The 15,907-nt window shown below is 47.2% G+C and overlaps 1 protein-coding gene across 24 annotated transcripts in view; it reads right to left on the minus strand.

The window, feature by feature from the left end:
- The window catches only part of DMD (dystrophin), a 2,138,536-nt gene that overhangs the window by 91,902 nt on the left and 2,030,727 nt on the right, over positions 1-15,907 (minus strand). For all 24 annotated transcript variants that reach the window (XM_058713880.1, XM_058713888.1, XM_058713887.1 and 21 more), the window contains 3 exons: positions 15,631-15,705; positions 3,874-4,075; positions 1,537-1,622 (listed from right to left, as the gene is read on the minus strand). In XM_058713880.1, the coding sequence (XP_058569863.1) occupies positions 1,537-1,622; positions 3,874-4,075; positions 15,631-15,705 (363 nt within the window). The remainder of the gene's footprint in view (positions 1-1,536; positions 1,623-3,873; positions 4,076-15,630; positions 15,706-15,907) is intronic.

Consider the following 15,907-nt stretch of genomic DNA (forward strand, 5'->3'; position numbering starts at 1 on the left):
ATTTTAACCAAGTATCAAAGATGGCACCCACAGCCTTTTACCATCTCTCCAATACACACGGATTTTTTTTTCAAAATTATGAATTATTTTCACGTATCCCACTTTTTAAAAAAAAATTTTTTTTTTAACGTTTATTTATTTTTGAGACAGAGAGAGAGAGAGAGAGACACAGCATGAACGGGGGAGGGGCCGAGAGAGAGGGAGACACAGAATCGGAAGCAGGCTCCAGGCTCTGAGCCATCAGCCCAGAGCCCGACGCGGGGCTCGAACTCACGGACCGCGAGATCGTGACCTGAGCTCGAGATCGTGACCTGAGCTGAAGTCGGACGCTTAACCGACTGAGCCACCCAGGCGCCCCACGTATCCCACTTTACAGTTAGTATTTTTGCTTCCGCAGCCTTAAAATATGTTCCCTCTTAGTTATCTGACACACAGGCTCAAAGCACCCTTTGGTATTATGCTGTGCCATTGCTATACCACTGATAAGGTTAGATCTTAAACTCACCTGTAAGTAACTCCACTGTGTAAAGGGGGAAAACCCATAGACATTCTCTACTGTATCCAAAATACCTTTTTTAAATGGTTAATGAAAGCCGTTGGGCTATTTTTCTTTGGATCGGGGGATAAAAAAACCCGAAGCGGAACTACATAAAAGTGAGAGCTAAGAGGGCTTGTGTATTTTTTGTGGCTTCCTCCTGGGGCGAAATGAGTGGTTTTGGAGAAATTCAATCTCTTTTATCTCCTGCCCATCCTTAAACTCAGCACATCTCATCCCTGCGTGGCTAGGCCTTAGGGGAAAAGACAAACGACAGGACAGGCTCGGTTTGCTTAACATTCCCACCATAAAGACTTCTTACAAGCATATAAAGGGCGAAAACCAAGTACAGTCTCTCACAGTGGGAACGGATGGTTGTTTAGTCACCGCGACCATTTTTTCTCCTCTAGCATTTGCTTTTAATTTGGATGCACCAGATTGAAGCCGAAGAACCCAAGAGCTAACCAGAAGGAAATTCTATAAGGTGATATTTACCCTGTAAGAAACGGCACGCTATCAGTTTCTCAAGTAATAAAATGGAAGTCACGTCACAGATCTGGAGATGTCTGTACAACTTGCCGTAAGATGATTATAAAATAAACAATGTTTCTTGAACACGAATGCCAGAGAGCACTCTTTAAATAAGAATCCAAAGCGTCAGCAAGTGTACAGGCTAAACCTTCACATTCTTTTTTGTGACTCTGGCGAAGGGGTTAGGAAATCAGACTTTATCCTCTAGGAACATGTGTTTTATTCGGACACAGCCAATGTAATGTAAAATCATACTTGGACGGGAGAAGTCAATCCTCATTCTCTATTGAAATACCTGCAATGGAATGTGTGACAGGGAAGGGCACAAATCAAGGCTGGGGACTCTCAAAGCAGTTCTACATCTTATGGGAGGAACCTACTGTCAAATAAGAACACTAGTCATTCCCCCTCTAAAACTGGGGTAATTAGGCAACGTTAATAAAAGAAGAGAGTTAACACACATGACTTACATCTGTACTTGTCTTCCAAATGCGCTTTACACAGAGAAATGATGCCAGTTTTAAAAGACAGGACTCGGATCCTCCCGGTTCGTCCCCTATTATGAATAATCAGACCAAAAAAGAAAACAAACAAAAAAACCCATTACCGACACGTTACTAGATGGTAAACACTTCTTAAGAAAAAAAAGCCTTGGACATGGGAACTCTAGCGACCACGGTTTTAGGAACCCAATCGTCTTGGTAAGATTTGCTGACAGCTTTTCGGTTCATCATCTCTTTCTCTTCATTATCTTCCTTACCTGTTCGGCTGAGGGCCTAGAATGCAACGGAAATCTGACCACTTTGACCAAAGAACGATGACCAAGTCTGCAATTCTTAAAAGCCCTTACTTGAATTGTAACAGTGGCTCTACATTAAAAGGATAAAAAAAATTTTCCTTCTATTCAATGGAGAGTCACCTGGGTTTAGGTTGGTCAGTGGAAGAATTCCTACTGCGCACTTAAGTTATTTTGGCCACGGAACCACACTGCCTGTTGTGGTTACGAAAGCCAAAGAAATACCAGCAACTGACTTGCTGTGCCCTCTTGAACCCTCTTAGATTTGGATCAGACTGCCCCTCGTTGAGAAGAAAATCGCTCACGTCAGGCCACATGACACATAATACGAAATATGTACGTGTATCTCCCTAAGAAAAATACAATATCCTCTATTAGAGAACAATCAAACGTATGATCTTAAAGAGCAATTTTAAAAACAACCTACCACTGGATCAATGTTTGAAATATATCTACACTTGCGTTTTACATAGAAAGCTGAAATAAAGCATTCCACATGACAAACTTAAAATGGTTCATTTTATCCCTGGGGGAAAAATGATCCCGAAGAATGAAAAATTTTTCCTTCTGAAGAGAATGATTTTCAATAATTGGCACCTTTTATTTTGTTATGGAAAGAAAGTAAACCTTGGATGGTGGTTAAAAAGAGAAGGAGAGAGGGACTGTGGCGTAATTCTCCCATCTAGCACTGCAAAACTACAAAGGATAGGTCCCAACTGGGGTGATTTTTGGTGAACAATATGCTCAACTTTTCACCGGTATAGCTGCCTAGAACCCTTGGCCGAAGAGAAATCCGGGAACTTAAGGCGTTAACATAATTACCATGCTTGAAGATTTTCTCCTTGTGCCCCTCTTTAAAAAAGGCAAATCAAAGTTTTAATGAATAAACTTCATGACTCTAACTCAGGTCTTCAAGCGGTTAAAACTGTCCCCAAGTAATTTTGAGGCAGGTGGAAGGGACCGTATATACACTCAGAATCCATTCATATGTCATCTACAAAGAACACGGTACCAAAATAAACGGGCGGGAACAACTGAGTACGAACCCTTATCAGAGCCAAATTTAAGTGTAATCCACAATCAAAAGCCGGTATGTTCAAGGGCTCGGTAAATAATTATCAGAATTACACAGCCAGATGGCCTTGGAATTCAAAAAGCACTACCTTATCACAACGACAAAGAAAGAGGTGTACGTCTTAATCACAGACGTGGCAAAAATCTACGACAAAAGCAAAAGGCAAAATAGTTGATATGCAACTCCTTTCGGAAAGCCTTCCCCGATTTCCAACTGGGGAATATGCCCTTGTTTGCATGTGAAATGAGGCATGTAATCACTGGGAGGTCCAAGAAGAATTCGGTCAAAATGAAGACCAATTCTGCCGGCTGCCTTCGTCAACTGTCTTCATTAAGCTCAAGACAAAAACTAGAACCGGGGAGACCTCAATGTGGGCAATCCGAAGCAACAAGAAAACCAAGTCCTCTCTAAGAGAATGATCAACTGGAGATGCCAAATGGAAACCTGGACAGCGTTATAAGGCCTCCTCAGTTTGAGGAGCCCCGTTTGCTCCATGAAGGGCTCGCTCTCATTTTTTTTGGCTCATCAATTCACAACGTTCTGCAAAAACCTCCGGGGTGTGAGCGAACACTATTCCGATCTGGTGACAGGTGCGTCAGCGTCTCCAGGAGCACATCCATTTCTGCCAGTGAGTGGGAGCCGCTCCCGAAGTGGATGGAAGAATTCAAATTACACGGGCAAGAAAAGGCTACACACTGACTCATTCTACTATTTGAAAAATGAGCGTCTCCGGGTTTTGTTTGTTTTCTGAGAGCCACGCACATTCTAGCTCTTGCGACCCAGTTCATCAAAATATGTTTCAGCTTCAACAAACGCAAACCTGATGTATCACAGGGACAGCATTAGGTCACGGGGCTTCACGAACCTTTCATCCTGAGGACAGGATTTCCAGACTGGGGCCCCTGTTGTGATGCCAATTACACTGGCCATACGTACGTGTCATAGACATTCAGCAGCCAATTGAGACACATATCCACGCAGAGAGGGACGTTGACCAGATTGTTGTGCTCTTGTTCCAGGCGATCATAGATAGTGGTCAGACAATTTATGACCTGCAGGATGTCCATGGGCTGGTCATTTTGCTTGAGGTTGTGCTGGTCCAAGGCATCGCATGCAGCTGACAGGCTCAAGAGATCCACTGCAAAAGCCACATAAGATCACAAGTGATTCCGAGGGGGAAATCCTGCTTTTTCCCTTTCCTTTGAAAATCCTGTTCAGGTTATTTCGCACCCTCGAGTGAACACCTAACCTGAACCCTACCCTCTTTCAAAATGGCTTATCTTCACCCCGCCCAGCTCGAAGTTTGATGACTGGAGTAGCGGTGGTCTGAGGTTATTACGGTCGAATCTCACTGGCAGCGGGGGAAGAAGGTGGGTAGGGAGAGTGTCCGTTCCTGAAGTATGGGGGTACTGGAGAGTTAAGGGGACCTGGAGTGTTCTATGGGAACAGAGTCATTTGCACATTCTGTATAAGAGAGAATCTGTAGTTTACTAGAGATTTCGAAAGAGTTCCTGACAATACTGTTTCGGATTTGTATTACAGAAGGTCGGTTTGATTAATCTGTATGGTTAGGGTTGTGTAAACTCTATTTTCAGCTACACATTTATAATCATTAAGCGATTTTTGCCCTGAAATACCGGTCACCTCACAATCGGTCGGCTACTTTGCTATTAGGTGAAAAAACCATCAACCTGACTAAACTTTTCAAAAGGAGAACTAAGTGTACAATCTCTTCAGCTTGTACACCCGAGGCTCACTTCTTTCTTTCACCTTCAAATTCTATTTTACAGTATCTTTTCAAGTCCTCTAAGAACTTCCTAAGATGGGGGGCTGGGGGGGGGTGCGGTTTCCCTTGGTCAGAAGTGGTATTTAGTCATATGCTGAAAGACGAAAATTTAACGAAAGAGAAACCTCAACCTTGTCCAGCGACAGCACAGCGCAAGCTTTCCTCCCAAGTGTCGCGGGAAGATGCCTTGCAAACAATCGATGGTAATTAAGTACATCTCTCGCCCATCTAGGGGGAGGGGGCAATACAATTGTAAATGTAACTGCAGATAAACATGGACCATCCCAGTCAGTAAAGAGCTTGCCCAGGGCTCAGTGGACGCACATTTAAGGGCCCGAGTGCATTTTACCAGCTATTTGTGGGCGGTTCTAATTAAATGTTAAGGAAAACAAACTGGGGGTAAATCCTCCGTAGGGTCATACCCTTCGTGGTGTGCGTTTTTCTCTTTTATGAAAGAAAAACAGTAACCTCTGGAGTTTCCCTGGAAGCAAGAAAGAGGCCTGGTAGGAGAAGCAGGAGGGGATTTTCTCTTCCTTCGCAGTCAGTAAAGCTCTGTGCTCCCAAGCAGTCGGCCTCACGGGCCAGGGACTAGCCCTCACCCTGACAAAGCAAAGGCCCCGCTCCTTTTGTGTTAAAGTACTCTCGAGATAAAGAAATGACCTCTTTACGTGGAAGCCGAGGCCTGATTTAAAGTGGCAGAAAAGAACATAACTCGATTTGAGAGGGAGGCAGGTAGGAAAAAGAAGCAAGAATTAAAAAACTAATAATGCAAGCAGGCAGGAGGCCCCGAGGAGGGAAGGCCCAGCGGGCGACACCGCAAGGGAGACTAGAGAGAGGGACAGAGAGCAAAGACTCCAGCTTTCATCCTCTCTTCCGCATGCTGGACTTCCTCAGAGGGCAAATGCAACAGGCCAGGGAGCGAGAACATTGAGGCAGCTCACCGTTTCCATGAGCGAAAGAGAAGAACGGATTTCTTCCAAACACCAATATTCTCAGCAGGATTCCCTGTCAACTGAAGGAAGCTCTGGGTGGTTTGGAGTTTTTCTACTATTTTCTTGTGACTCTGCCTTAATCATTATAAATGTTTTGCCTTCTACCCAAGGATACACGAACTAACAGCTGGGAACCGTGAGACTCATTTTTGTATCGAGCGTCTAATTTCCTCGCGCGACGGAAGCAAACGGACCAGTAGCCAAAGCGCATGAATTTCTTTTCACCGAGTCTCCTCTCATCTCTGTACAGGTGAATGGGTAGCACAGAGAACAGAAACTCTGGAGTATAAACAGCTCCAGAGGGGAGCAAGGCAATTGCTCCTGAAATAACAGGAACAGAGATGACATAGTGAGAGAAATACTGTGTGCTGAGCTCTGCTGAAACCAGATGTGGCTCAACATGAGAACGATCCATCACAGAAGACCGGAGAACACATCTCCGCCAAACAAACACATCCAAAAGAACGCCACTTTCATGGGACATTTTTTTCCAAGGCTTCTATTTAGGTATCCACAGCCAAGGCTACGGGCTTGAAAAGAGGTGAGAAAATCGATAGGGACAATTTAACTGCCACACAGACATGCACTTAGGTGTTCAAAACGACTGCCTTCAAGAAAACACGGAGATTATTTGATGAGACATTAGACATAATGACTGACTGTTTCTAGAAGCCTCAAAAAACAACCGGCAGACACAATTCTGTGAAACTACGCTTTTACCTCAAACTAGGAATTTCCAATGGGAGAGGAATACGTGTACCTTTTAACTAGGGAATGGATTTTAAACCTATATAAAAACGCAAGTCTGTGCTAATACACCCACTCTTTCAAAAATTATTTGTACAGTACAGGATGCTATAGGTTTTGACGCCACTGAGGAAAAAGGGACCATTTGGTGGTGTCCTTCTGCATGAGGACTGTGGGGTTGAGAGAGGGTGGTGGGGACAGGACCAGCTCTCCGGGACCCTCTCTGCCCTGTAGGAAAAGCAGAAAATGAAGCAGGGGTAGGGGTGAGGGGGGCCTAAGCACAGGATCCCACTAATGGTTCCTGAGGCTCTGGTTGTGACGAATCGGCCTTTCAACATTCTAGGTTCAATACCTCTAGTCCTTTCTACAAATGCCACAAGTGAGGAGCTGAAGGCCAGATTTTTTTTTTTTTTTTTTTTTTTTTTTGCCTTTTACTGAACCATAGGCTCAGAAAACTAGAAAGCACCTTTAGAATCGTTCTGCAGTTGAGAAAACGGACATCAGAGATCAGAAGACTTGCTCTGGGTATGATAGCAGGACACATGGAGGAACATATGGAAGAATACAGGAGCGCCTGGGTGGCTCAGTTGGTTAAGTGACTTCAGCTCATGATCACGGTCGTGAGATGGAGCCCTGTACTGGGATTCTCTCCGCGCTTTCTCCGCTTGCGCACTCCCCCTCCCCCGCCTCAAAAAAAAATAAATACACATAAAGAGAAAGCAGAAAGGGAGGCTGCAGAAGGTGCCCGTTTAGACTTTACAGAAAAAGGAAACCATCCCACATTCTCTACCAGTGAGAACAATGGGGAAAAAAAGAAACACGAGAAAGTTGGTTACAATAAGTCCCACGGTGCCCACATTACCCCCAGCTCATTCCACGGGTCGCCCCTGAGACTCTGTGCTAGTGTATAAACCATCCTGTAACCTAACTTGTGCAGAGACAGAGACAGAGGCGGGTAATGGTGGGATAACCGCTGTGTGTCTGCCGGCTCTCACCCCGGCACGAGGCACCTGGGGGAAGGAGGAGGCTGCTGCTGACATCACGCCCTTCTAGAAGCAGCTGACGCTTCGGGCTGAAGGACTCTGCAAGCACATCGCTGCCCAGCAAGAAAGTCACTGCACTTTGATGTGGTTATCTGTGCTGTGAGGGTTAATTTCAGAGGCCCTGGCGTTGGCATAACATGTTTTTTTGTTGTTGTTCTGCTCAAAGAGCGACACGATGCAGAGCCTTGATCAAAGCGATGAAAAGCGCCTTACTGCGTTGACGTGCAGCCGTGGGTTACACGTCATCATCACGGTTCATTGCTCGACGTCACCCTGACCATTTTTATCTGGTTTGGGGACTGGCTATGTGGGAAGAATAGGCTCCGATTACCAGAAGGCTTCGCGAAACCCTGTGTGAGATTCCGCTATGCGCTCCCTGGTTTCCCAAGTGGTCTGGGCGCACAGGGGTGGTTCTCGATGCAAGAGACAAAGGGCGTCCCGGTACCACCTTTACAGAGAGGGCACCTGGAGCTCGCACCTGGCCTCCCCGGGCCCTCTGCTGTGAGGCAGCCTGTGGTTTTGATGCATATCCTGCATGTTGTAGCCTTTTCCAGTGGTGAACTGTAAATTCTGAAGCCCTGTCATGTGGGTTCCGTGAGTCTGCTGAGCAACTGAGCCCCAACTGCCACTCCCAGTGCAATCAGCGTCAGAAGTCAGATTGTTTAGAAGACCCCCCCCCACTCACCCTTAGCTCAAACTATGGCTACAGGATTAATGAAAAAGAAAAAGAAAAACAAAAACAAAAGATGATTGTGAAAAAAAGGGACGAAAACGAACTGTTGATGATGGTGGCCAAGCTACCCTTGATCGCAAGCAGCACCGGCTTTGAAACTGGCTACTGACGTTAGAACTTTCCAGTGCAATCTAGACATGACAGAACCTGAACCTCAGGAGCTCACAGAAGGGATCAGAGAAGAGCTCAAGGCCACAGCAGGACTGCTCCAGATTCGGTTCCTTGGAAGCATTAGCAAAGCTCAAGGAAGTTCAGAACCGCCTTCCAGTGAGCTTCACTCTCACTGGCCTGCAGGTGGAGACGTAACCAAAGGAACGTGGGCAACGCGCACTTTGATAAATGGGCTACACCCGTGAGACCACTGGCACTTAAAAAGATGATTCAAGTGGGGAACACCCACAGGTATTCCCTAATTCACCACATTTTCTTTTTCAATGCCATCCCCAGCAGTCCCTGAACTGGGGCTACAATTAAGGGTCTCAAAGGCTGATAAATTCTGCAAGAGGATATTATGGCTATAACTTGGAACGTTGAGTGAAAGAATTGCACGGGGACTGACGGAAGGGATCACTCCTTCCCCACCCCTCAGCTAATTGGGGCTGACTGTCACAAATGTTTCGTTGCCTAGAAACAGGGTAACCCCCTTTTTCTGTACTCATCCACTCTGACCCTTTACCCCTGGGAAGAGACTGAAGGGGCAGCCCGGGCACGCCTTATCTTGCCACCAGCTCAACACAGACTAGCCAAGTGGCTGAACCCAAGGGACATACACCGTGTGGGGGTGGAAGGTCTGGACTAAAATTAATGATGCTGAAGAAAGGGCACGCTGGTGCCGAGAGGAACAAAGCCACACCGTGGGTGTTAAAAAGGAAAAATCTAACATAATGTTGGTGCCTAGAAAGAGGCTTAAAATATGCTCCCTTAGGTATGAGTCAACTCTCTAAAGAATCTGGAGTGGGGAAAAAAAAAAAAAAAAAAGTCAAGAAGTGAACAGGACAGCTGGCCAATCTATCGAACACCCTGGATTCTGACTGTGACCATGAGTCTACGGAGCACTATTAAAATGGCTATGTCTTTTGGTTCTCATTTCACAGGACACATCGGTTATTAAAGACCTGTGTTGAAAAGTATCCTAGGGGAATATTTACCCAGTCAAATCTGGGGAACGCTGATTTATAATAACCTGAAAGAACACTGTGTGGTCATTGCGATGGTAAAGGTTTAATTAAGAAAGGTATTTGCTCTATGGTAGAAGGTTTATATGCTCCGTGTCTCATCTGTCACAATATTACACGTAAAAAAACAATAGCTATTTGACCCATTAGTATGTGAGAAAAGCCACAATCGGGCAGAGGGACACTCTGATCACTGAGGAATATTAGTTTAAATTGATGGGCCTACTTCCCTGTGATGAAAAGCCAGGAATCTGAGGTGGACAGTAATAGAGATTTCTGGGACATATGCCCACCAACATCTATTTAGGAGTGACCACTATTCATATGATGTTAGCCTGGGTGACTCGGTATTTTTTGCATCTTGCTTTCATTTCCTACTTAGAGTACAGATGTCAGTACACGATGACAACAATGGACCAAAGAGCATGGGACCACATGAAATAAGAGAGAATGAAAGGAGAATTGGGAACTGGGCAAGGAATACCCAGCCAGAGACAATCTGCTTGGAACGGGAAAAGAATGGATGGAAAAGACCTCCCAGTGCAAAGAGAGTACTTGGTGGGCACACAGATCCAGAAGGAAGGTGAAGGATGGCCAGCCTACTAATACCATGAACGGAAACAAAACCACCCTCAGCACCACCACTCGGGCCTGCCACTCTTCCCCTAGCGTGCACCTCACGGGTATCGGAACACGCTGAATAGGACTATGGTATCTCCCCCGTGAGCGAGGGAAGAGAGAGAGGGAGAGAGAGAGGGGAGTCCTGTTAAAGGAGCCCTCTTTGGGGGCACCAGGATGTGTGAAACCACATAAGCGGAGAAAATGAGCTTGGCTCCAGTCCTCAAGATTGTTTTGAATCCCGAAATAACAGAGACCTGGCCTCTAACCCATGTGGATAAGGATGGGTAAGCTACGCTCTCATGGATCCTGGGCGTCTTTGTTAGCAACTGAACCCTGTCGCAGGCCACCCAGGGTGCCCTCTCCAAAGGTGAGGCGCATCCACCAAGAAGGGAGCAAAATCTTTCACCTGCTTCATCGTGGTAAGGCTGAGTCTGGCAGCTGTGACTTGATTCAGACAACTCCAGGCTGTACAAAATCTCTCCACTACGTGACTCAGTTGCCGAACAGAAGCAAATTGTTCTCGATGTCTTGTTTGCAGAATATTTGTCACATTTATCAACTGCAGTATATTTGGCCTTATGGTCTGGGCTCTCTCCAACCCACCACACGCTAATCAACTAATATGTGTGCTTTGTTAAGCGCCTTGTTTTCTTTCTGCTCTTAGAAGTTGGCTATATTTTTAATTTTAGAAGCCACACACCTAAAGGATGTCACGAGAACAAAAGACTGAGAAGAAGCTTAGATGATCTTCTTCCGAACTTTCGGCGGGGGGGGGGGGGGGGGGGGAGTATTGGCCGTATGAACCAGCTTATAAGTCCCTCTTACCAAGATTTTCTCTTTGTCTCTGCTTTTCCTTCGAGTTTAATTTTCATTCACAGTGCATCGAAAGACACTATGGAGTCATGCAACATTAAACTGATTACAAACTGGGGACACTATACGCCGATGGTGAAGCTCCCAACTTAAACAGCAAATGCTCTATGGTGGATACAAGTGTGTTATTCGGGTTTCTGCAATATTGGCGCTTTGATAATAAAGTGAAAAAACATCTAAGACCAAGTGCTTTAATGGAGGTAGCACTGCCTATTTCCTAAGGCATCAGTAATTCCAACTCTTCACTGGCATCAGGAGATCCCTGAGATAACACCATTAATTTTCATTAAAGCAAAAGTTGGCAGAAGCGACCTCTGGTTGGAAAAGCTAGCCAGGACAAGTTTTATTTGCCTGTTCCACAGACAGTAGCCCTTTCTCATGGCTTTCCAGGCACAGAGATGACAACACGGTAGGAAGATAAACCTAAGCAAACAGCGAGTGAAGAGGAAATTCTTAAATCATCTACTGAACAGTTAGTTAAGTACTGTGACCACAGAGGTTTTCAACAGGGAAGGGAGAGGCACTCTCTTCCTTCTATAGTCCTACCACACGTGGAACCCTCCAGCCACGTATGAGACTCCAGCACTTAACTGAGATAAATACACCCTCGTTGGGCTATCCCGCAACCTTTTTCAAAGAGGACAAACGTCGTGCTCAGAAAGGACAGGCTGAGAGTTTCAAATCTGTTTACAAGTGGAAAGTCCACATCCGACACTCGGAGCTTAACTTCACTACGAGGTTATAACCTCAAGCGGCCGGACTTTTTTCTAGTATCAAATTCCCCCACTTTCCCAACATTTATTGGAAATTCTGACATATGTTGAAGTGACAGAAAATGGGACATATTTGTGAAGAGAATCATGATTTAACAGGAGAAGCGCAGACTGCCTAAATCCGAGGTACGAAGCGACGTTACGGAAAGAGAGACGGTCAGAATGAGGTTTCCCATCTCGTCTATTGTGGGGCCTTTTCAGAGTGTGACTTTTAGGACCTCCCAGAAATATACTATATACTATAAAACCTTTAGAGTAACAGGTTCATAATTATCCCTTTACCAATGGAAAGCATTACCTCTTTCCAGCTATGGTACATTAACAGGTCCCAGAGGAAATCCCAGGCCTGGGGAGCCCTTTAAAAAACCACTTAAACTTGGCAGCTATGTAGCTGAAAAGTGACAGCTTCAGACTATAAGCTACAAGGAAATGGAAGCGTCAATTTACTTCTGTTCATGCATCCATTCCATGAAAAAACATCTTGAATCGTACTGTGTGCCAGGCTTCGTGCTAAGCACCGGAGGCCCAGATAAAGAGGAACACAGACGCTCTCCTGCCAGGGGAATTCACTTCTGGGACAGTTCTTCCTCATCTCTGGGGACCAAGCCACACGCCAGCGACGCTCCTGGACCGCCTGCTAGAGCCTCTGCAGACCCCAGGGTCAGGCGCCTTCATTTCTGAAGACTCAGCAGCCCAGGTTCACAGCTCTCTCTTCCCCAGTCCTGGCCCCCCTCCGGAAGACCCCAACATGGGCGGGGCTGACGTGTCGGCCCTTCTTGCCTCACCTCCCTGCGTTCCTGTCTCATCTCCATGCAAGTTCACATGTACTCCACCCACTCAGACGGTCACAGCCTGGACCTAGTCACCTGGACTTGTTCCACAGTGTTTAGCTATGCTCCTCGCCGACCACAGCCTCTCGGCCTTCCAGGGACTTCCACACCAGCTCTTCCTCGAACTTCCCCAACGGTCAGCCTCTTGATCCTTCTCCCTCCCGATGACCAGCTTGCACGTGAATTCACGGCTCCTCTGCCCCAACGTGGCCTCGACAGACATCCCTTCAACCACTGAATCGTTCTTTTGCCCAAATCCTCACTGCTCTTGCCCAGCTGTCCTCTGCCAACCGGGGCTGGACCCACCCGGCCCCCGAGTACTGAGTGAGCCCGGACAAAGGCCACAGCCATGCAGACGGCTACCGGGGCAGAACACTGAGCAGACTGGGCTCCTAATGCTGCTGCTCACATTGGCCCTCTTCTCGCCAATGCTCCAGAACCGGGAACCCACCCACAACCCTCTCGCCTTCGGCTCCCCATCGCAGCAGGGAAGTCGGTCTTCCCGCAGAAAACAAACCTCTACGTGGCTTCCCACAGCTTCCCCCCGCTGGGTCTCCTTAGCTACCCGGACCTGCACAGATCCCTTCCTCGCCGCCCCCCATTACAGCAGCAGAGAGGTGCCCATTCCTTCTCTTGGATCCCACGTTACCTCCCCTAGGCTCCCAGAACTCCCATTGTTTCTTATCTCATCCTCGCCTCTCCTCCTCAGTGAAGTGGACTCGGGGGCACCCGGGTGGCTCAACTGGTCAAGCCTCCAACTCTTCTCCGGTCATGATCTCGTAGTTTGTGTAGTTTGTGAGATCGAGCTCCATGCTGGGCTCCGCATGGACCGTGCAGAGCCTCCTGGGGACTCTCTCGCTCTCACCCTCTCTCTCTCAAAATAAATACATATGTAACTAGACTCAAGTGTCTCTCAACTTCTCAGTACATCCACTTCGTGTACTCTGTCCTGACCAGCTAACTACCACCCCTCGTCCTATCTCCTTCAAAGTAAGCGTCTCCAAGAACTGGCCGTGACAACCATCATTTCGTCCCCTTTGCACGTACTTTTGAGACCACTTCACCACCTCCCCCACGCTTCTAACAACCTCCCTGGAGCAACCGACTCCTTGTTGCAAAATCCACGGGGCACTCGTGCCAACTCCATGCTGGCCTCCCATCGACATCTGCCCCCCAGTAGCCGGCCACTTCTTTCCTCCACACCATACACGGCCCTCTCACTCTTGGGATCTTCCTTCTCCCCCGCGGGCCTCGCCTCTGCAGTTCCCTCCGCACACTGTTCGTCCCCTGTCGTAAATACTCTTTTCTTCTCCGTCTACACACTCTCCCTAAACATCTGCAGGCTGATGAGTCCTAAATATTATTTGTCTATTTCTGCTGAGTAGCACAGCTTTACCCCCACCCCCTTCACCGGGCAGGGCCACCGTTCGCCCAAGCGAGCACCTAGCAGCTTCCTTGGGTCCCCTTCACGCACCTGATTAAGTACATCACGAAGGCCTGTCACGTTCACCTCTGAAGTATTTTCTCCATTGTCTCCACTTCTCTCCATTACTCCAGCATCCATTCAGGCCACCATGTTGCCAGTGTAAATTTTTTTTTTTTTTAACATTTTTATTTATTTTTGAGACAGAGAGAGACAGAGCTTGAGCAGGGGAGGGGCAGCGAGAGAGGGAGACACAGAATCCGAAGCAGGCTCCAGGCTCCGAGCTGTCAGCCCAGAGCCCCGCGCGGGGCTCGAACTCACGGACCGCGAGATCATGACCTGAGCTGAAGTCGGACGCCTAACCGACTGAGCCACCCAGGCGCCCCAGACCACGTTGCCAGTTTAGAGCACCACAACTGCTCAACCAGTCTCTCTGGTCAGGTGCACAACCCGCTCGGTCAACCCATACTCGACTGCACAGGCACGATGACCTTTTCTAAATGAAAATCCCACCATGTCATCCCCTTGCGTGGCTCCCCACTGACCTCTAAGCTCCACATAAGTTTCAAAAGCCTTTCACCATCTGCCCCCCACCTGTGTCTCCGGCCAAATGTTTCACCATAGCCCCTTCCTGGGACTCTAGGCTTCAGCCAGGCTCCAGTGCGTTCAGTTCCTGAATACAGCAGCACACGCTACTCCTTCCCACTCGAACACTCCTAGAGCAAGCGGGACTAATCCTTCTGGACTCACAGAGCTTAGCCACCATTTCCTCAAGCAAAAGCTCACCCCCACAACTAGCTGTTCTCACAGTACCCCTAGTCTACTGTCACATAACCAAATACAGGACTTTGAAACTGTCTCTTCACTGTTCCTCAAGGTGCCCATCAAGTGTGCAACTAGAAACGCGACCGCGCGGTTTGGTTTTGTTTTTTTCTTTTACCAGTTGTGCCCCTTCTCGATGATCTTCTATTCATTCACCTATGTCTCCAGACTCTCATGGACCCCCTGGGTCTCCCTCATTAGGCTACGAGTGCCATCCAGGTAGGGCCCGTGCCTGTCTCTCCCATGGTTCTATCATCAGTGCACACGGGCCCTCAAACAATATATTCTACCTCACCTTGATGACAGCGGAGAGGTATAAATAAACTAGGAGATGAAGACACAGAGCCGTATGACAGGCCACGATTTCCCCACGGACGTGGGATACTCAGCAGAAGCAGAGAAACTAGCCCATCGTCTGGCTTTTTATCATCACATCATTCATCGGAACATTAGCAGTCAAGCTAATAATCTACTCACACCTACAAAATGCGGCGGGGCTAATGCAGGTATTGACCTTCTACTACGACATACCGTTTAGAAGAAGGAGAAACAAAGGCAGAAGAGGGAGAGAGACTTCAAGGTTCGGAAAGGTAACCCTGGATGCCAGTGTCACTAGCTGGGACCAGAACGTACAAACACCTTACCCAATCAAGGAACGGTGACACAGGAGAGACTCTAGATAATATCACAAAGTAGTCTAGGGGCACATTAGGCCACAGACACCTTACTAAAGGGAAATCTATGTTGCAGCTGGACGTGTGATAGCTATTTCTCCCCCTCTGCAAGTGAAAATACCCCTGGTCCCACTTTTTTTTTTTTTTTTTTTTTAAAGCCAAGACGAACGTCAAGTGTTCCAAGCACTGGTTAATACTCACAGCAAAGGGCCTTCTGCAGTCTTCGGAGTTTCATGGCGGTCCTATAAGCTGAGAACCTGACATTATTCAGGTCAGCTGGGGAAAAAAGAGACAAAAGAGAGAGCGTTTTGTTATTTCATCAGAAAGCACAAAAGCTCCCAATGTTTCGGAAACAACAACAGTAACACAGAGAAAAAAATCTTTTGTATATCCCCCAAATTTAAAAATTCTAGCGCGGTGCCTGGGTGGCTCAGTCGGTTAAGCGTCCAACTTTGACCATGATCTCTTGTGGGTGGGG

The sequence above is a fragment of the Neofelis nebulosa genome, chromosome X (assembly GCF_028018385.1).
Source record: "Neofelis nebulosa isolate mNeoNeb1 chromosome X, mNeoNeb1.pri, whole genome shotgun sequence".
NCBI classification, from domain to species: Eukaryota; Metazoa; Chordata; class Mammalia; order Carnivora; family Felidae; genus Neofelis; species Neofelis nebulosa.